Source organism: Calidris pugnax, unplaced genomic scaffold (genome assembly GCF_001431845.1).
Source record: "Calidris pugnax isolate Ruff unplaced genomic scaffold, ASM143184v1 scaffold2, whole genome shotgun sequence".
Lineage (NCBI taxonomy): Eukaryota > Metazoa > Chordata > Aves > Charadriiformes > Scolopacidae > Calidris > Calidris pugnax.
Genome location: NW_015090766.1, coordinates 708,695 through 729,466, shown reverse-complemented (window position 1 = coordinate 729,466; position 20,772 = coordinate 708,695). Strand labels below are relative to the sequence as shown.

The following is a 20,772-nucleotide window of genomic DNA, read 5'->3' as shown; positions in this document are numbered from 1 at the left end:
CCCCCCCCCCCCCCCCCCCCCATCCAGCCCTGATGAGCAGCGGCCTTACCCAATGGGGCGGCGGTGGGCCTGCGGCGGGGGGAGGCGGAGGGGCCAATCGGCGGGTGGCGCTGGTGGAAGTGCGTGTTGGCGGTGGGGGTGCTCCCCTTTCTCTCCCGTACGCGGCGGGGCCGGCGGCCGGCGCAGGTACGCGCAGCCCGCGGCGGGGTGTAGCCGGGGCCGCCGAGGAGGGAGCGCTGCCTGCGCCTCGGTGCGGGGACGCGACGGCAGAGGCCGGGACGGGCCTTTTTGGGGCTGGCGGAGCTGCTGTCGCGCCCCTCTCGGCGCCGTTGCGTGACACAGCGGTGGGGGAGGTCCGCGCCTTCCCCTTTCACCGGGCCTCAATCCCCGGGAGCCACCGCCGTGGCTCCCCGGGACTCCCGCGGGAGGGTGGTAGGACGGGGTGAGGAGTAGAGGGGAGCGTCGCCGCCTTGGTTGGTGCCGGGGGCAGCCCCTCAGGCAGCAGAGGGCAGTTTGCGGGCCCCTGCGGCCCGTCCCGCCCCGAGGGGAAGGCGAGAAGGTGGTCGCTGCCGCAGCGGGGCGGCCCTGGACCCGGTGGCCCAGCCAGCGTGGCTCGCAGTGAAGGCCGGCAGCGCTAGCGGGTGCTCTCTAAGGGCAGGGGAGCGGCCGCCGCCTCCTTCCTGCGCCCGCCCTTGGTAACTCTGTGCCCGGGGCGAGTTGTCGGGAATTATGGCGGGAGGAGGGGAGGGCGCTCTCGGCCGCGGCCTGTGCGGAGGCGGCCGCGGGAGGCCCGGTTGCAGAGGAGAGCGGTGGCGGCACGCCGCTTTCGGGGCGGTCGCGGCGGCGGAGCCCGCCCCGCTCCGCCGGCTGCGGTGGGTCTGGGGCCGCCGGGCGCCTCCTTTGTGTCCTCCCCGGGCAGAGGGGGTTAAATCTCCCAGCGACCGCGTGGTGGTGGCGGTTTTTTCCGCTCCCGGCTCCGCCTAGCAGCAGGCAGGCGCCATTACAGCGGCCGCCATTTCTGCGGGTCCCCTCCGCCTACGGGGAAGCGAGGCAGGGGCGGCCAGGCTTATACAACGCCGCCGCTCTCCCCTCCCGGAGCCGGCGGGCCAGAGGCTGTGCCCGGCGGCTGGAGGAGGGGCAGGGAAGCGGGCTGGGGAGAGAGACGGACGGGAAGAGCCTCCGCGGGGAGCGGGGCTGGGGCGCCGCGGCGTTGGCCGGCTTTTATATCTGTAGTAGATGGTGCATCCTCCCGGCTTTCGTGGCCGCTTTGTCCCGTCGGTGTTTATGAAAACATGGCATTAGTCAGCTTAATCCCGCGAACTCGGTTTACCCGGCAGAGCGCGGTAACTGAGAGCACCTTATGTGCGGGCGGGTAGGGGAGATTTGGCTGGGTGGGTGAATACATGCGACCAGGGGAGGCTAAGCCCTGAACAGTATGTAACAGTTCGCTCCTCGCGGCCCTAAAATTCTTGGGGTGCTTGGGAATAGAATAACCGGGGTCCGAAAGGGCTATTTAAACCGTGAAAAAAAAAAATCTGCTCGGCCCCTCCCTGCTCTCCCCCCGTGTAACAGCATTTTGGCAATGTCTGGCTGAGATTTCGCTGTCATTAAATCTGTGTGTCCGTTAGCTCACTTTTACATGCCTGGAAAGGCAGTTAGCCTGTACAAGCAGGGCAACGATTACAAATTAACAGCTGGCTGAAAGTTTGTTTAAAAAGTTAGATGCACCTCATAGTTGTTTGTTTGTTTTTTTTTTTTCCTTCGTGGGAACCAGAATGAGTGGCTACCATTTGTTGAGACAGTGAAAATTAATAAAATACAAGGGAGAATATATGACTGTTTGTATTATAAGTAGAAACACATTTTTGAAAAGAAAAATTTGCAAAATTATTCACTTTGTTTAGACTTACAGACTTTGTGTAATGTGAATATCTGCTAGTATTCCAAGAACTTAACAAAAGCAGGTCACAAATAAGATACCTGTTTCAGAAAATCATAGGGAAGTTTGGCTGCTTTTGAGGTTTTCGATTTCGTGTGTGCGGATTACATTTAACTACGGAGGGTGGTATTTTTAAAATCTTTTTTTCCTAGTGTAGTTTTCCTAGAAGTTGTAATTTGTCTTTTGTTCATCTATTATACTCGAGTGGAAGGCATACTAAAATACTTACTAATATGTTGGTAGAGAATTTAGGAAACTAATACTGACAATTACTATAATGGGACTTTTTAAAGTTTAAATTATTGGTAGCTAAACAGGAGCAGGTTGTTATGTTGTGTCCTTTAAAAAGTAAATCCAAGGCATGCATCATAGAACATGTTGAAAAATGGAGCTCACTGCATGTTTACCTGAAATATCAGAACATAATTTTTAGTAAATGTGGTTACTTAAAAATTAGTATGTGCCCCAAAACTATAATCCAGACAGTAATTGTTTATTACTTGTTTACAGACTTGTCTTTTATCTCTTCTTAGCAATGTGTTTGGCCTGGGTATGCTTTCTCTTTTGTAAAGAAAAACTTGGCAGCAAAAGCCTCTGGTTTCTGGCTGTAGTGAGAATCTGAGCTGTAAATGAGCAGAGTCACAACTGATATGTGCTGTTTTCATAGGCTCTTGAAGCAATAGGCTGTTGGATTTTGATCCCGCCCAGAATACTTGAGTTTTTCTCTGCAAGGATATATAATTGTGGTAAGTTCTAGAAGCAGGCATTTCTTTTTGCTTTTTCCCTTCTAGCATGATGTACAGTTTGCCTTTTCAGAAAATATGTACCAGCTTTTTTATTCTTCAACAGGTTTTGCCTGCCCACCTAAGAAACAAAGGCAATGGAGACGGAACAACAGGAAGAGACCTTTACCAACACAGAGACAAATGGTAAATTTTTTAAAGGACTATTTATTTTTAGAATGAACCTCAGTATTTCAATGTTTTTAAATATTTTGAAATGCTTTAACTGTATCAGGTGTTTGTATCAGCAGTTGTTTTGCATTCTTCATTAGATATTTTCATTTTTAGTTAGACCATGTCATTACACATGCTTTCGAAGCATAAATGTATAATCTTTATGTTGGTATGTTTTAGGCATGGGAGAAATAGCTGAAAGTTATGACTAAGGATTTGAAAATATTTCATAGTTAAATATTTGATGCTTGTTTGGAGAGTGTGAATATGTAAGAGTATTATTGGTTGTATCCATTAACTGCATTTTATTTATTCCAGTTTTTACGTGCAGGAGTGTAAATATGTGAAATACCTCTAAACAGCTTCCTGTAAAACTTATTTGGCATAATTGGTGAGGAAGTTAGGGCATTAGATTAGTGCCAGTTTATTTCCAAATGGTATTTGAAGTGGTACTTTATTATTATTCCACTGGTATTTTCATGTTGGACAAACTACACTTGAGCTTTTAGCCTGGAAGGTTTTTCTCAATTGTAAATTATAAATAAATACAAAGTGGGTGATGTTGCACTGCTTTAAGCAGCATGTCATGACTTTCTCACTGGCTGTGTGCAACATTCTCACTTAAATCATGGTTCATAGATTTTTTAAAAATGGATTTTCAGTAGTTAATTGATATGTAAACTGATGAAGTAAAGACCTGTTTCCGTGCTATAGATGCTCAGAGTAGTCATCAGTAATTAGTGTGGGGCTAATAGAATAATAGACTAATAATAAGAATACAGAGCATAAATTTGGCGTGTGTTCTATTTTGTTATGACTTAGAAAGTTAAATAAATGTTTGTTGTTTCCCCCCTATGGACCTTTCTACAGGCAAACGTCCTGCAGAAGATATGGAGGAAGAACAGGCCTTCAAAAGATCTCGGAACACAGATGAGATGGTTGAATTGCGCATCCTGCTTCAGAGCAAAGTATGCTTTTTTGTTTTCACTTCTGTTGCTTATAGAATTGCTCAAGGCAGTGGTGACAAAGTGTATGTTGGGATATGTATTTATACAGAATACGTACTTTATTTAATAGGAGATAAAATTACTCCTAGTAAGTTAAGTGTGCATGAATGGTGGTAAAAGTGTATTGCAATGGAATTACCTTCCTTAAAGGAACGTCCCTAAGGAGCAATACAGTTATTTTTAAAAGATGTATTTGCTTTAAAAGCAGAGCAGTAGGAATGATAAGGTATGTTTGTATTTGAGTGGAAGGTTGTTATTTTGAGGGGAATGACTGTGTATTAGTCTTTGGAAAGGATGCAGTTTATAGAATTAACAGCTAGTGATTGTAAATTAAATACGAAAGGTAAGATGAGAACTTCCTTGGGATTTTAGTAAACTCTCCCTTGTTCAAATGTAACAACAGAAAGAAATGTGCGATTGCAGTGGTTTATTTAAAAAGTGTAAATAGTTACAGTAAAGTTGCTATGTTGAACTTCCTCTGGTGTTTCCAGTTGTTACAGATCACTTGTACTTTTTCAACTATCTCAGTCTTTTGCGTTGGTATGGGGGAATGTTACATTAACTGCATAGCATTTCTGTGTTATAGTCAAGTGACATGGGGTACCACGAAATGCATGGCGTGCTGTTAACATATGGTATGATCTGTGTAACAAAAGCAATACTTCTCCATGTAATTCTTGAAATAACCTGGTAAAAATACAATTTTGCAATTACTGTTCTTGACTATCTGCCGGTTTATTCCTGTTCGTGTTAGAAACTTGAAGTTACTGGCTATTAACATTGACTTTAACCTTTTTCAGACTATACTGCTCTCATAAGTCAGCAAAGTTACAGAGGTATAATCCAAAATTAGCACTTGAAGTTACCAAGAAATGTTCGGTGTGCAAAAGTAGAATTTGCAAATTTAATCCCTTAAAAAACGCCCAAAAACCAGACAAAAAACCTTAATCAAATTAATGAGGGAAATTATTGACTTACATTAGATTCATACAGTATATGTTTTTGAGTGCTATAGTGTATGAGATTGCTGTAACACAGGCAGAATTGCCTAGAGACTTCCATTTGGAATTGAAATATTAGCTGCAAAACTGAATATCCTTCCCTTTTCTAAGTTCAGGGGTAAGAGCTGTTGGGCAGATTCTCCATGGACAGGCTATTTCAATTTGTTTCAATTTGATTTGAACCTTTTGAAAGCACTTCCCACCTGCCCCTACCCCACTGGCCAACAGGGTAATGCAAAATAAATTTACCATTCTTAGTCTTGAGTTAAAAAAAATAGTGTGCTTTGTTGGCATAATGTAACTTCTGAAAACTGTTTTCCAGAATGCTGGAGCAGTGATTGGAAAAGGTGGAAAAAATATTAAGGCACTTCGTACAGACGTGAGTATACATGAGTTTGAACTAATTTAACACCAATTCTTTCAGAGCACTACCTCAAAAGCTTGTTTACCTGCATTTCTAGAAATGGGAGCAATTCAACTCAAGACACCAGTAGTCCAGTTACAAGCCATTTGTAGTGATAGAGTAGATAACTTAGTTCTTCAATTTCTTTTATAATTAAAACCCAGCTTGACTCCTGTGGGAAGAGAGGTTTATATTAAATCTCTTCGCCTTTGAATAGGATTCCACTAAATTACACACTTCAAGTGAGTTAACATCCTAATTAGAAATATTGACAAAGCTTAAACCCCTTAATTGTGCCATTTCCCATGTGCGTGAATCAATTGTACTACTACCAAAACCATTGCAGGTGGCTGGCTTAACCCAGTGGTAGAGGAATTCTTAAACTTCCTTTAAAAAAGCAAGCAAACAAAATGGTCCGTTTAACAGCTTGCACATGAAGCACAAAAGCATTAAGATTAAGGTTACTTGATTTAAATATGGGTATAGAACAGTAAAGGAAGAGCCTATTCTGTTACCTGGGAGCATTTCTAGATGGTCATGGCTTACTTGCCTATTCACACTTTACAGTGGGTTGACTCTTGTGATTAGACACATGCTCAGCATTAATGTTGTGTATTTATAAAACTTGGCAACGCTTCTTAAATTCCATTTGTTTACACTCTTGCACTTAACATCAGCTACAATTTCAGCAGTTTTTCTGATCAAGACCGTGTTCAACACAAAATTTGGCAATGCATCACTACAAGCCAGTTCCAACCAAGTTCATAAACTACCGCAACTAGAATTGAGGTTTAAGTTGAAGTGGTCAGGAATCATACATACGCTCACTAACTTCGGCAGCTAGTTGTATCTTTTCTTTTAGGGCTTCTTTTTCTTTTTGTGAATATTATTTTTGCCTTTTTTTTTTTTTCCAAGTAAATCAATACGTCACCTAAGTCCAGATAATTTACATTGGTCTGGAAAACTAACTTTCCCAATTTGCCCAACGTTCTAGTAAAACCAATCTCGACAGGTTCTGTGTCTACCCTCATGAGCCAGCCTGCTACTGAAACATCATATGCTAAAAGTAAAAAGTAGTTTAGTCAGATCAAGTGACTCATTTTTAAGGTCCATTCTGTTAAGCCACAGTCGGTGTAGCAATCCATTATTGTATTAGTCTTCAGAGCAACTTAAGCTTGTTTCATTAATTGAGAGTAATGAGTATAGTTTGTATTAAATTAAAATTTATTGCTTTTCCCCCTTTTCCCTCTCCTTGTTTTTTTGGCCATATATCTCCGTTGCCCATGTACTGGATCGACTTGCCCCTGCGTTGCCCACCATGACGTTGGCCCATCCGCCCCTGAACGCCCATGTGAAAACCCTGGTTGGCTATGCCCAAAAATGTGCTCGTTGCCAAACGGGTACCATACTTGACAACTTCCGATTGAATACCCATGCCCAATGCCAACATCCACGAACGCCAATGACCAATGCAGTACAATGCCAGTGTTTCAGTCCCAGACAGCAGTGGCCCCGAGCGGTATGTCCCAACAGTTTATGCCTCACTGCCTGATTAGAAAGAGAGAAATGTATTTTATTACCTGCCTTTGATATGATTAAATAGTATCCCCTTATAGACGGTGTATTGTTTTTTTTTTCAAGTTTTCTGTCTTATTTTCCCCATTAAGTCTTTTTGTCACTGAACTTTTACGTGAGTTGCCCACCCAAACGATCCACTAATTTTATTTCAATGGAAGGAGCACAGCTTCAAGTGTTGCATATTTGCTGCATTGTAAATCAAATTGTTTCAAAACAGTCTCTCGCTCTGTCTTTGTGGCCCACCTTGCTCCCCTCAACATTGCCTGTTCATAATTATTTCTGATGAAATGCTAACTCTGGTTCACTTTCCTTCACTTCTCATTTGTTTTGTCTTTTTTTTGTCTTGCATTTGTATTTGTTTTCTTGGAGAGCCCATTAGTAATCTGATTTCTAACTGGTCTCATAACCTTACTCCAGATACAGTGTTCACCACTTGCATATCCCCACTTTTTCTATGAGAAGGTGTGCCGGTTTTACCAATAAAATAGCGAGGGTTTCCTAAATTAGTGGTGGCGGGGAACATGAATATTCACCTCTACTTTCAGTTCTGCGTCAATTTCTTGCCCACTTAATCTGAGCCCTTCCAAAAGCCCATTCTGTCTTTCTTTCTCTCTCTCTGCAAGACCTACCTAATCTTAAATTTATCATGCATATATATTGGGCATAAACAAAGATGCATGTGTTGTAAATTGAGCAAACAGGTTTACTTTAAATGGGGAATATTAATTGTAAGCTCTTCTGTCTAATAACTCTTACTAGAATTTTGTGTATGATGATAAAAAAAAATTACTTTTTCTTTTCCACCTTCTCCATATTGTCTGGCATTATGGCTTCCAACAGCATCTTGAGCATAAGTGCGGATATAGAGACAATTGGAGAAATCTTGAAGAAGATTATCCCTACTTTAGAAGAGGTATGTCTCTTAAGTGTTTGTTTCTTTTTAGAGGTGAAAAATTAGCTTTTAAAACAAGATGGTTCTACGTGATTTGCTGCTTTTTAAATACAGTAAATTAGAACATAAAAAACAAAAGCTTTATAAAAAAGGGTTATGGCTATCAAACTACCTGTTGGCATTTTTGGGGTAGAGGACAAAGTCAGTCACTGTTTATTAAATAAATGTTTCAAACAGCCTCACCCCTTCAAAATACTTGCCTCCTGACTTGTTTCATCCTGTTTTGAAGTAGTTATATTGTAACTTGTATCCTGCATTGGCTTTGTCAGTAAGAATGTTGCATGGTTTGATATCTTCCTGCATCTTTGTAGAAAGTTGTGGAATGTAATGTAATAAAGAAAACTGATTTCCCATCAGTTTCTGTTGAGGGTGAGGTGCTTAAGTAGTTCTGATCCTATCAAAGGAAATACAGGACTACAATTCAGCAATAAACCAAGTCATGCCATTGTGTTTGGAGAAAAAACTTGCCAGACCCCCAAATATTTTTAAAACTTATGTGACTAATATTATTTTTTTTTTTCCCTACATGCATCCTTTTTACAGTATCAACACTACAAAGGCAGCGACTTCGACTGCGAATTAAGACTTCTCATTCACCAAAGTTTGGCAGGAGGAATTATTGGTGTCAAGGGTGCTAAAATTAAAGAACTCAGAGAGGTACTTGTTTCTTGTTCTTATGAGATTTGGGTTTTGTTCAATAAAGAACTTCGTGTTTGTGTTCATAAGGGGCAAGTGTAAGTATCTAATGTGCAGTAATTCCTCCAGAACATACTGCGTACATGATTTTGATGTTGAGATAGATCTGTGAGTTGCAACTTTCTTGCAAACCATCAGAAGTCAAGTCATTGGTAATAGAGCCTAGGACTTCTTGTCAAGCTTCTAAGTGGGAGTGTAGGAAAGAAATTTTATTTTTTTGAAATTAAAATGGCATTCATCACTCCTTCTGTAATGAACTGCTGCATAATCTAGATTTAGTTCTGTGGTTGGGCATGCAAAATGGTTTAGGGTGAATGCATGTCCACAAACCCTTACGATGATAATTCAGTAGATGTCTGAGTTTCACAGTGAAAAGACTTAATTTTTATATATTTTTTTAATTCTACCTCCTGGAAGATCACGGTTTTCTTTCAGTGAAGGAATGAGATTTTAAAAAGCTGATTGTCTCTATGAACTTAAAACACCTCTGTTTTCTGTCCTTTCTTGGCGTTGTGTCAGAGGCAATTTCAGGTATAAGCTAATACCTGTTTGCATGGGTTGAGAAAGGCAAAATAATTAGGCATAATCATAGCAACATCACTGTCTTGCATCCAAAGCATGTTTTCTTGATACGTGAAGGTTAATACAACCTGTAAGGTTGCAATGTATATGTGGTCCTTTTGCTTGTATTTAATTAAATGACGGTGTAGGTGGTCCACAAGTAAAAGGAGAAAATTGAAATTTTTTCCTCTTCATCCAAGACTATGTCAGCGCAGATCTTATTTTAAAAAAAAAAAACCTAAAATTACATTTGTTGTGAGAACTCAGAAGCAATCATGTACTTAGAATGGCTGAAAATTTAATTGTATTTTGAATTGTTTGTTTAAAAATGTTTTAATGGGTTTATCAGATTTTTTACAATCCTTATATTAGACAATCTTGGATTATTTTTTTTCTTCAACAGAACACTCAGACCACCATTAAGCTATTCCAAGAGTGTTGTCCTCATTCTACTGACAGAGTGGTCCTTATTGGTGGAAAACCTGATAGAGTTGTTGAATGTATCAAGATTATCTTGGATCTTATCTCTGAGGTAACGTTTATTAAATTTATTTTATTCTTTCATTGCATTCCTGAAAGTTAGGCATCATTTAAAAATGGTATCTTTCAGCTTCTGTTTTGAATTCAGTACCTCCTGCTTTCCAAGTAGCAAAGTGATTGTTACCACCTTTTGAAACCATTTTTGTTTTTTGGAATTGGGGTGCACATTATTGGGGGGGAGGGAAGCTGGTACTACGGTGTCATTATTCATCCTCTGCATATCACTGAGATGCAAAAATGAAAGAGGAAGGGAGACAAAATTTATTTGCTGCTGCTATGTAACAGCAGTTTCTCTATCATTAAGTTCACAGGAAAGACATCACCATCTCCTCCTTTCTTACCAGCATTGTGAAATCAAGAATGTGTTCCAAGTGCATAAATTCATATTTATGCATGTAATATATTAATTTAATTAAGTATGCCAATTGTAATAGTTCTAATTGGGTTGGGGGTATTGTTTTTTGTGTTTCAGTCTCCAATTAAAGGGCGGGCCCAGCCTTATGATCCCAATTTCTACGATGAAACGTATGACTATGGTGGCTTCACAATGATGTTTGATGATAGAAGGGGACGTCCAGTAGGCTTTCCGATGCGTGGAAGAGGAGGTTTTGATCGAATGCCCCCTGGTCGCGGTGGACGACCTATGCCTCCATCAAGAAGAGATTATGATGATATGAGTCCTCGCAGAGGACCTCCACCACCTCCACCAGGTCGTGGTGGTAGAGGTGGCAGCAGAGCTCGTAATCTTCCTCTTCCTCCTCCACCACCTCCTCGTGGCGGGTGAGTTGTTGCATAAATGGATTATACAAAACTCAAGTTGTGTACTATCTCCTGGATCATGTTCATCTTTCCGGTGTTTTTTCTATACTTCCATGTTGGTAATGGTTATTAGTGAGTGTGTATTAGACCAAAATATTTTGACAAGTACTGGAATTTAATTATTTTCTGCACTGTAGTAATCTACCAGGACTATATACAGACAGTAGTTTTGAAACTCTTCTGTTACTCAGTAGAGTAGTTTGAAATTAGGTTGTTTGTGAACCATGAATGTGAATATTTAAATTAGCATAGATGAACTAGTTTATAATGCAATTAACGTGGTGCTGGTTTTTTTTCATTTCAGAGATCTTATGTCCTATGACCGAAGGGGCAGACCAGGAGACCGTTACGATGGCATGGTATGAGTTTAAAATCTGCCTTGTTCTGTTTCGTAGCACAGTTAGCATGCTGACTGTCTGAAGACACTTACTGAACACATGCACCTAACTGTGGGAAATGCATGGTTCTGTCTGCACAGATGGTCCTTCCCGTGGAGGAATGTTTAGGGTGTAAGTGGTAACTGAGACATGATCTCTTCTTTCCTTGTTGCCATCAAAACAGATGCAGAAATTTTGACTGTACTCTACCCTGCATGTTTTCTTGTATTGACTGTCTTTTAGATTATTTTTTTTTTTTAATGAGGATGACAGAAATAGGAATTGGTAGGCTGCTGAGGTACAGAACATCAGAACAACCTTCTCTGAAGTTCTTTGATTCATACAAGCATTCTTAACACTGATGTTGGAACACAGAAGTATAGATAGAATCTACATTATAGAATAGTATCTGTGAAGAGCTCTAGCTTATCTGGAAAGTGATTGCTTTTTTGAATCAATTCATGTTTATATGCTGGTTTCTCTGTGCAGAAAATACACTTAATTCCGAATGTTTTGGAGCTAGAGCCACATCTAAGTTGAATCCTAAGTTAAATTAGGTACAATCAACCATAATACTAATGCTGAGGGAAAAAGCATTTCATGGTATATAGAAGTTAAAAAATGAGCTTAAAGATATTCTTCCATGTTAAACTCTGAAATGCAACTTCCCAGCAGTCATTTACTGTTGCACTAGATTCTTCTTTCCTGGGAGGAGAAATCATGCATGTCTAGGAGGTCGATCTCAAAGTAACAATCTTCTTTTCTCCTCTGGCTTTGCTCGGCACCTCCTTTAAAATGAGAGGTGAGACAAGATTATTTTCTTTCCTTCTAAATGAATGAAAGAGGAGTGTAGACGGGATATAAAATGGGCTACCTACATGGGCTGTACACATTTCCTCCTACTTCAGAGTAAGAGTTACTGGAAGTACATATTACAAGATTGTCACATGCTTACTAGAAATACAAAAGGGAAAGATCTGCACACAGTTACAAAAAAAAGTGTTACCCATGCTACTCTACGTGTTAAGAAACTAGAAGAATGGAGTAGTACACACCTGGGATTACTTTATTTGTATTTACATGTTTTCAAAGCTCAGTTTTCGTGTTTGCAGCTAATAAAGTGCTGGAGTGTATGAACTGAGCAGCGTGCCTTTCTTTGGATATCTGGTTGAGCACAGTCTTAGCTTGACTCTTGGACAGTAGCGTGTTCTATTTTTATTACATTCCAGCTAGAATAGAAAATCCATTTTGACTTCTCTTTAGCCTGACTTTTGTCAGGTTGACCTTCATTTTCTTGACATGAGTTTCTGCAAGTAAGTGGAGTCATCTCTGTTCTTTTGTTTTGTTTTGTTTCAAAAAGCAAGTTTATTTCCTCTTCACAGTGGAGCTGTTCATCTCATGGCTTTGGCTCCTTCATGATCAAGTATGATAGCCTGTTTAAAGTGAGGACTGCTTCCCAACAAAGACTTTATTTAATTTCTAGTTTTAATAAACCATAATCCTAGTATGCTAAATTGTGTATAGCAGATAGGAAGTCTTCACATGGATTGTGAGGCTGGAGCTGGAGGCGTAATGCCAGAAATGTAAGGTCCTCCTATGTTACGCTTTATTTCATATAGAAACCATTCTCTTATCAAACCACTTAACTAGAGTAAACCAACACCATTGTGGTTGGTGCAATAAAAGGCAGGAATAGATCCTTTTCTCAGATAAACATCTCAAAAATCATGGAAATGTTGAATATATAGAATTTTTTTTGGCCAGTTCTCTTTTCCACCAAAGGCAGAAAGGTTGAGTAGTTAAGACATTTAAAACTAAATGCTGAACTGTGGATTTTCTAGAATTCTAGAGGTGACAGTATTGACAGTCTTGTAAGTGCTGAGATGAGAATAATTTGTTTGGATTTTAAAAGATAGGTTAATTCTCCTTTGCCCATGCAGAGTCACCTACTTAGGAGAATGCTTGTCTCTTAGCCTGGCTTACAGTTGTAGTTTAATTATGCACTGCCATTGAAATAGTTGATTTGATTTATAGTCTCTGGTCTGAAGCTTTATGCTGAAGGATAGACTTGTGTTGTTTCTCTGTTAACAGAGCTATATATTTCAGTGTGTAATACTTCAAATCAAATGCCTGTTGCCCATAAGGGCTATTCTGACAGTTGAAAAAGCCTGGATGTATTTCTAGTATTTCTTTAAGGCCCTCATCCTCAGATGTCTTTCAGATGCATAAATGCACAAAGATAGTAGTGGGAGGGGTGGAAGATGAAGTGGACAAGCATATGAAGTCATTCTATCCCCTCACCTTTTTTTTTAATTAACTGATTATGTACTAAAATTTTCTAAGTACTGAGCATTTTAAAATCTAAGTTAATAGAGATTTAAATCAGAATGTCTCCTTTTAAGTTAGTTGTCTCTTCACAGGCTTCTGTGTCTTCAGACTTCTAATGTGCTTTTGATCCTTTAAATGCTTCCTAATTCTTGATCTCTTTTTTAATTTAGATATGTATGTGTACATAAACACATCTTGACATATGAACACTTGAATAAAGGCACATACATTTTAAAAGAATACAAAATGTTCTTCATGTTTAAGAAATGTGACATTAACAAGCATGTAAAAAGTCAGTAAAGGAAGAATTCTGACAACCCTTCTATTTATCAATGCAGATGCTGGAAGAAAGTAACAATTTCATTCTCTTAGGTCACTGTTAAAAAACAGAGAAAATTTGTGATGAAAGAATTTGATATCAGTTAGACTGCATGCATTTTCTTTCATTGGATCTACAAGTTAAGCTCCTTGCCTTATCCAGCCAATGTCTCATTTGGTTTCTATTCTAGTATGAGTAGTCCCTAGCACAGATGAGTTTGTAGAGTAGAATATTCTGTTATGTCTTAAGATACCCTGTTTGAGAAGCTGGTTTTAGAGTGCACAAATGAACATCAATTGATAAAACTGTAGATTTCTGAAAGAAAGAAATCCTACATATCACATTTTTAAAGCATAATTAAATTTAGGCAGCAGCAGGTTGTTAGTCTTGTTATTGGCTATCTGAGGTATATGGAAATGAATGAACATGAGAAGCATTGTCCTTCCTGTTTGACCTGCTGTTGCCATAGAGATAATTGCTGACAGTTACTTGTTTCAATCTTACTAGACCTTCATTTGCTAACACATGGCAGAAGTAAAAGATTTTGGTAGGTAATAGCACTTGAAGGTGTTATAAAAGAAAAAAAAACGTTTGCTCAACCTTTGCTCTGCCATTAGCTGCCTGACCTTTGTTAGAGAAAAAAATATGTTTGTACCACAGAAAGAGGGAAGAAGTGAGAGTGACCACTTAAGAGTTCCCTCAAGGGAAAATTAGAAGAGAGCGAGCCCTGAAAGTGGTCTTAAATCACATACTTTTAAGTCTTTGTTGTAGTATAAATGTTTCTCTCTACAAGTATGTATTGTATTTGCTTGGAAAGTTACCTCTAAGTCTGCATGATGTGGATGTAATTTAGATTTCTTTCCTCTTTTCCTCCTGTTATATTGTGTCTGGAAGATGATGCAATGCCATGTGGATGCCTGTGATGACATGCAGCCACCAGAGCTGGTGAGTGTGCTCAGCCTTTTTTAAAAAGTGCTTTATTGAATAGGTTGAGTGATAATGGGAATTTCTTGATCCTCAGTGTAGTCAGTGGAAACTTGCACTTAATGAAAATCATAAATTTGTCCTTCTGACTGAGCATGTATTGGCAGTTGATCCTAGCAGTGTGTCCTGTGCAGACAGGTAGTGTGAACAGAAAAGTGGGAGCACGCAGCAGTGTAGCCAAAAGAGAGGAGCTTCTCTGTACCTCTTTTTGCCTCTCTTAACACCCCATTCTCATGTTATAAATAGTAACTTTATAACTGCACTGCAGATGCATACATCTAGGATATATATTCTGTATTCACTTCATAATGTTGTGTTTTCTCACATTTCAGACAGCAAATATTGACAGTAGCTTCTTACATTTGTGGATAAACTATTACGCTTTAGTTATCAATGTATTTGAAAATACACCATCTGATCAGATACGTTTTGGGAAGGGAAATATGGGGTTTGTGAGGTGTTCATGGTCTCTAGAAGATAACAAAGTTCTGCCAAATATTAAATGTCAGTTCTTAACTTACATGAACATGGCAAATGTAATTGCATAACTCATCTACTGTCAAGTTCATTTGCTGTCATGTAGTCTGGGGAGGCAGAAATGATGAAGGAAAGGATTGTTTGTTTCTTAAAACAGATTGGCCCAAAAATGGATCCTGTGGCAAATACCAATGGGAATATGTCTGTGTTTATGCTGCTGTGATCAGCCTCTAAATTAAGTCCTAGGCAGAGTCCTTCATTGTCTTGTATTCTGGACTCTGCTACAGTCTCTGTTATGTTGCATTACAATCTGTATTGCTGAGTAATGTAACTACACAGTGTAGGTTGCTTAGGGATGGAGGGTAACCTCAGCTCTTTGGTCTGAGCAGCTTCCATTTTGATCTTCTGAAAAGGTAGCAGGTAAACAGTATTTTGGGAAAAGTTGTTGCATTAGAACTTCTGCAACCAAGTAGTTGTGGATAGTTGAATTTGGTTGGCTGTCAGGTGCCCACCCAGCTGCTCTCTCTCTCCCCCTCCTCAGCAGGATGAGGGGAGAAAGTAAGATGGAAAATCTTGTGGCTCAAGGTAAAGACAGGGAGATTACTTACCAATTACCGTGGTGGGAAAAATAGAGTTGACTGGGGGAATATCAACTTAAAAATAGAGCAGCATGGTGAGAAACAAAAAGGAAAACTAAAACCACCTTTCCCTACCCCTTTACTTCTTCCCAGGATCAACTTCACTCCTTCATTTCCTACTCTTCTCCTTCCTCTGACGTGAGTGGTACAGGGTGGATGGGGAATGGCAAGTTGCAGTCAGTTCATCACGCATCGTCTCTGTTCCTTCCTCCTCACATTGTTCCCCTGCTCCGGAGTGAGATCCCCACTCTCCGGAGTGGGATACATTTGTTCACAAATTGCTCTATTATGGGCATTTCCAGTAGACTGCAGTTCTTCAAGAACTGCTCCAGCCTGTGCCATCTTCATGGGGTACAGTCCTTCAGGAAGAGATTGCTCCAGTGTGGGTCCCCCGTGGGCCACAGGTCACAGAATCACAGAATGATACGGGGTTGGAAGGGACTTCTGGAGATCATCTAGTCCAACCCCCTGCCAAACCAGGTCTACCTAGAGCAGGTTGCACAGGAGCATGTCCAGGTGGGTTTTGAATGCCTCCAGAGACAGAGACTCCACCACCTCTCTGAGCAGCCTGTTCCAGTGCTCTGCCACCCTCGAAGAAGTTCCTCCTAATGTTCGGATGGAACTTCTTCATGTTCAAGTTTGTGCCCGTTACCTCTTGTCCTGTCACTGGGCACCACTGAAAAAAGACTGGCCCCATGGCAGGTGCACCTGCATGGGCTCTCCACAGGCTGCAGCTTCCCTCAGGGTATGTCTGCCTGCTCCCAGCATAGGATCCTCCGTGGGCTGCAGTGTGGCTATCTGCTGCAGCATGGTTGTCTCCATGGGCTGCAGAAGAATCTCTGTTCCAGTGCCTGGAGCATGTCTTCCCCCTTCTTAACTGTTGTGTCTGCAGGGTTATTTCTCTCACTTTTTTTGCCTTCGGTCATCTCTCACAACTGGTGCACGCTGGGGTTTTTCAGCCCTTTCTTAAATGTTATCACAGAGGTGCCACCAGCTTTGCCGATGGCCTCAGCTTTAGGCAGTGGTGAGTCCTTTCTGGTGGCCCCTTGCCTCTTTTTACAGAGGCCACCCCAGCAGTCTCCCAGAAGTTGAATTCTGGAGAATGGTGCATATTTATTCTCTGTTTCTATAGGAAAGTATAAAAATTGGGTCTTGTGAACCTAGAAGGCATTAGATGAAATGAGGCATTTGGTGTCAAATACTGGTCTACACATCGTAAAAAATAAAAAGAGGCCAGGAGTGCCTGTTTCAGCAGAACAGAAGTAACTCATGCCATGATTACATGTTGTAAGATACAAAGGATTGTAGTGTAGTCTGAATGGAGAGACAAATTATAGAGCCATTCTTAAGAGCTTTATTTTTTGTCTTGAAGAAATAGATTAAGTAGGAGGATTGACGGTCATTGGATAAACTTTTTGTCCCAGAACTGGAGACTTGCATCTCTCCTGAGCTGTATTGGTAGCATTAATAAGGCAGTACTCTGATCTTTTAATTTGAATGCTAGTTTAGTCCAAGGGTCAGGAGTAGGTCAGCATTCAGACCTGTCAACCAGCAGCTGAAATAGTGAAACTGCTTGGTAAACAGGTATCACTGGATCCTTTATGTCATTTTATGCCTTACTTGTGGAGGTTTTGACAGGGCAGGACAAGAGGTTACTGAGATTTCCCCCGCCCACCACTTCTGTTTCTGGTCGGCCCTTTTTGCCTCAGTAAGCCTTTGATGGCACAACATTTGTTGTAGTTATGGTAAGGTTGGGGGTTGTGATTTTTGCATAAAATAGGCTCAAAGTTAACAATATGGTACTTCAGATGAAAATGTGTTAATGAAACATGGTTTCCACTATTTAAGACTTTTTTCTCTTTCTCTTACAGTTTGAGGGTGGCTCTGGATATGGTAAGTGTTCATATAGAACCTTTATGTGTATTTCATTTTGTAGTTATTAAAGGGCTTGATGCATACGTTTAAATCAGACTATTCTTACGCAGGGGGGCGTGGTTCATATGGAGATCTTGGTGGACCCATCATCACAACACAAGTAACGATTCCCAAAGATGTAAGTGAAGTTGACTTGCTTTCAACTTGTGTTTTCTCTTAACAAAAAAAAAAAGTCACAGCATTTTCTCAGACTATCTAAGTAAATTGAAAGTATTGAGAGTACTTGATAAGTACTTCTAATATAAAACAAGTGTTTCTAAATCACCAGAAGTCTATTCTTTGAGTGTTTGTTTTGTGTCTTCTCTGTAGAGACACACTAGAAGTTGGTTCTAATTTTTAATATTCAGTACTAGAGATGGTCTGTGTAACTTGTTTTTTGCAAATAAGCAACTGGTTCTCCCAGTGTTGTCCCACCTGTGTTTATGCAGTTAATATTGCAGGGATGTTTTGAGGCTGTAAAGAAGTAAGCTTCCATTGCAAATTTTAAAACTAAACTTACAGAAGCTACTTAAACACTGCTGTGATTTTCATAACTGTTTTTAGAGGGAAGGTCGTATCGGGAAATTAATACTTTGCTTTCTCCCCCAGTTGGCAGGATCTATTATTGGAAAGGGAGGCCAGAGAATCAAACAAATACGTCATGAGTCGGGAGCTTCGATCAAAATTGATGAACCGTTAGAAGGTTCAGAAGATCGGATAATAACTATTACGGGAACACAGGACCAGATACAAAATGCACAGTATTTACTGCAGAACAGGCAAGTTAAAGTTTAATGTTGTCCTTTCTGTCAACTTTAAACTGACTGACACGTACATTCTAAAGATGCTCTTCTCTGTGATACAGTTTTTAGAAGGCAGGATTTAAGTAACTATTTGAAACTAACTTCTCCAGTGGTAGTTCTGCCTTGATTCTCTTCTGTTCTCCATTCTAATTAAAATGAAGACACCCTCAAAACTAATCTTGCTGGAAGACGCCTTAACCAAGCAGTCCTCTCATTTCTCTGGTGAAAACTGCTGCAAAAAAACCTACTTGTAATAAATTACATAGAGCCTGTAGAAAATATAGAAGATTTCAGTGGATGTTGGTCTGGTTCTGTGTGGAAGACTAGTGATTTTGTTGTTTTTAGATAACTAAACTGACAACAAATCACAGTCTGCCATATGGCACAGATCATGCCTCTACAGGACAAGTTGAAATCGATTTGGTGCTGTTATGCAGCATTTCACACCTTGCTGGCATTGATTTGTCTTTTCTGCCAAATATTAACAGCTTCAGATTTAATTTGCTTAGTTTTGCTTTATTAACATGTTGCCTGTCATAGCAGATGTTAATGTGTTAACTTGAATGTTTGGCTTCAGATTACTAATATTTACGTATGCCTAAAATATATTAATATACCCATAATTATTAGTCATTAATATTTTTTAATTATTTACTTTTAAATATATTGGGAATTTGTAATTTAATCTGCTCTAAGAATGTCATTGTGAATGTTGATGCAAGTTGTATGGTCCATCATTCTAATACATGCTTTTTTCTTTTTCTTTTATAGTGTGAAGCAGTATGCAGATGTTGAAGGATTCTAATGCAAGATTATTTTTTCTTTTTTATAGTGTGAAGCAGTATTCTGGAAAGTTTTTCTAAGACTAGTGAAGAACTGAAGGAGTCCTGCACCCTTTTTTTTTTTATCTGCTTCTGTTTAAAAAGCCAACATTCCTCTGCTTCATAGGTGTTCTGCATTTGAGGTGTAGTGGAATCTTTGCTGTCCACCAGATGTAATGTTTTTAGTTCCTTACAGATACGTGGGGGGAGGGAAAGGGCGCACAAGACTAACATTGAAGTTTTGAAGCAGCAGCAGAGAGAGTGAATTCTATTTTTGTTCCTTGTTGGTGGTAAATTGTAATGTTCTTCTGTAATTGTTGTGAACACCCTGCTTTTATGTACACTGTATTTTTATTTTTTTTTTAAACGGGAGAGAATACTGGTAGCCCATGTGTCCCTGGCATACTTTGAGAGCAGTGTGCAGAATGTAATGCTCTTTTGTAAGAAACATTTTATGATTTTTAAATAAATTTAGTGAACCTGTTCTTGGTGGTCATTTTTATTGAGGTATACATAAGGTGGTAGTATCTGAAATGGATATCTTTTCCTTCCCCCCCCCCCCAAATGAAAGTTGCTTTTATGCTTGCTCTTCTGCTTCTTTGATATAGATGGACTTATGTGGGTTTTATCGACAAATTAAAGAATTACTGTGTGAAATCAAGGACTCTGCTTTGCTGTTCGGGGAAAAACTGCAAAAATACTCATGCAAATGCTGTGTAAAACCTGACATTTTTGCAAGTGTTTGGCCCTTTATGCAGTACTTATATATATTGGTGACAGTATATAAATAAAATATTTAAAAACTTCGTGATGTCACTGAGTAAACAGTGGTAAAGTACACCTGGTTATAGACAGCTTGCTTAATGCAGATAACACTGTTAGACATGACAGTTGCTGTACCATTATACTGAATGAAATAATAGTTGTTTTCTGAGCTTTCATTTGTATAAGATAGCAACTCTTATAAATTGGCAAATTGACGGTATCTAACTCTGTAACTTGTTTTTCATTGTATGCAAAACTTAAACTTCGTTTGGTTTCCTTGTTGTATGTTGAATTCCATAGGAATTATTTGTGAGAAATTAAAAAAAAAAGAAAAATATAAAGCCTCTGGATATCTCATCTAATACGTTGGCATTTGTATTTATAGTTTACAAGTTTTAATTTCACTTCCTGAATAAAAACAGATTTTAAAATGCACCGGCGTGGGTCTGTGCGACGCGGGGTGGGAGCGGGTTGGTGTGTTTTTTCCCCCGGTGCGTGGGTGAGAGCCGCGCTTCGCCTCTCTTTTCCGCCGCGGGGCGCCGCCGAGGCCCCACCGCACGGCCCAAGCTCCGCCCCGGCGGCGGGAGGGGCGGCGCCGTTCCCGACGGCGGTAAGAGGCAGCGTTCCGGGCGCGGACGAGGGCCGGGTGTGCGCCGGGCCGGAGGGCGCCAGTTGCGCTGCGGTGCACGGCGGCGGGGTAGACCTGTTGCCCACCCGCTTGCCTGCTCGGCGCTCCGCGGGCCGGCCGGGGCGCGGCGGCGGGGCTGGCGCTGAAGGCGTGTTTCCTGTCCCCCCCAGAGAGGCGGCCGAGCTATGGAGGCGTTCCCGTCCCCGCTGGAGTCCGCTAAGTTTATCGCCGCCAACAGCAAAGATGTCTCCGTGGAAGAGGAGGGG

General features: G+C 40.6%; 2 protein-coding genes across 11 annotated transcripts in view; both read left to right on the top strand.

Annotated features, from left to right (window-relative positions):
• The first annotated feature begins 105 nt into the window (after positions 1–105).
• HNRNPK (heterogeneous nuclear ribonucleoprotein K) lies at positions 106–20,313 on the top strand. 10 transcript variants are annotated; one of them, XM_014936340.1, is made up of 17 exons: positions 106–186; positions 2,607–2,685; positions 2,789–2,868; positions 3,754–3,863; positions 5,226–5,282; positions 6,782–6,825; positions 7,725–7,797; positions 8,365–8,493; positions 9,497–9,625; positions 10,106–10,413; positions 10,757–10,811; positions 14,371–14,421; positions 15,669–15,713; positions 17,447–17,468; positions 17,546–17,628; positions 18,099–18,268; positions 19,125–20,313. In XM_014936340.1, the coding sequence occupies exons 3-17, from the start codon at positions 2,820–2,822 to the stop codon at positions 19,153–19,155; spliced, it is 1,356 nt and encodes a 451-aa protein (XP_014791826.1). In that variant the 5' UTR covers positions 106–186; positions 2,607–2,685; positions 2,789–2,819; the 3' UTR covers positions 19,156–20,313. The 10 variants fall into 10 exon arrangements, with proteins under 10 accessions (XP_014791826.1, XP_014791818.1, XP_014791854.1 ...); XM_014936332.1 differs by having other exon boundaries at positions 19,064–20,313; XM_014936368.1 differs by having other exon boundaries at positions 107–186; positions 3,766–3,863; positions 8,380–8,493; positions 19,064–20,313.
• A 172-nt stretch (positions 20,314–20,485) lies between these two features.
• The window catches only part of LOC106884592 (chromosome unknown open reading frame, human C9orf64), an 8,712-nt gene continuing 8,425 nt past the window's right edge, over positions 20,486–20,772 (top strand). The window contains exon 1 of the mRNA XM_014936090.1: positions 20,486–20,772. Coding sequence (XP_014791576.1) covers positions 20,692–20,772 — 81 coding nt within the window. The 5' untranslated portion in view covers positions 20,486–20,691.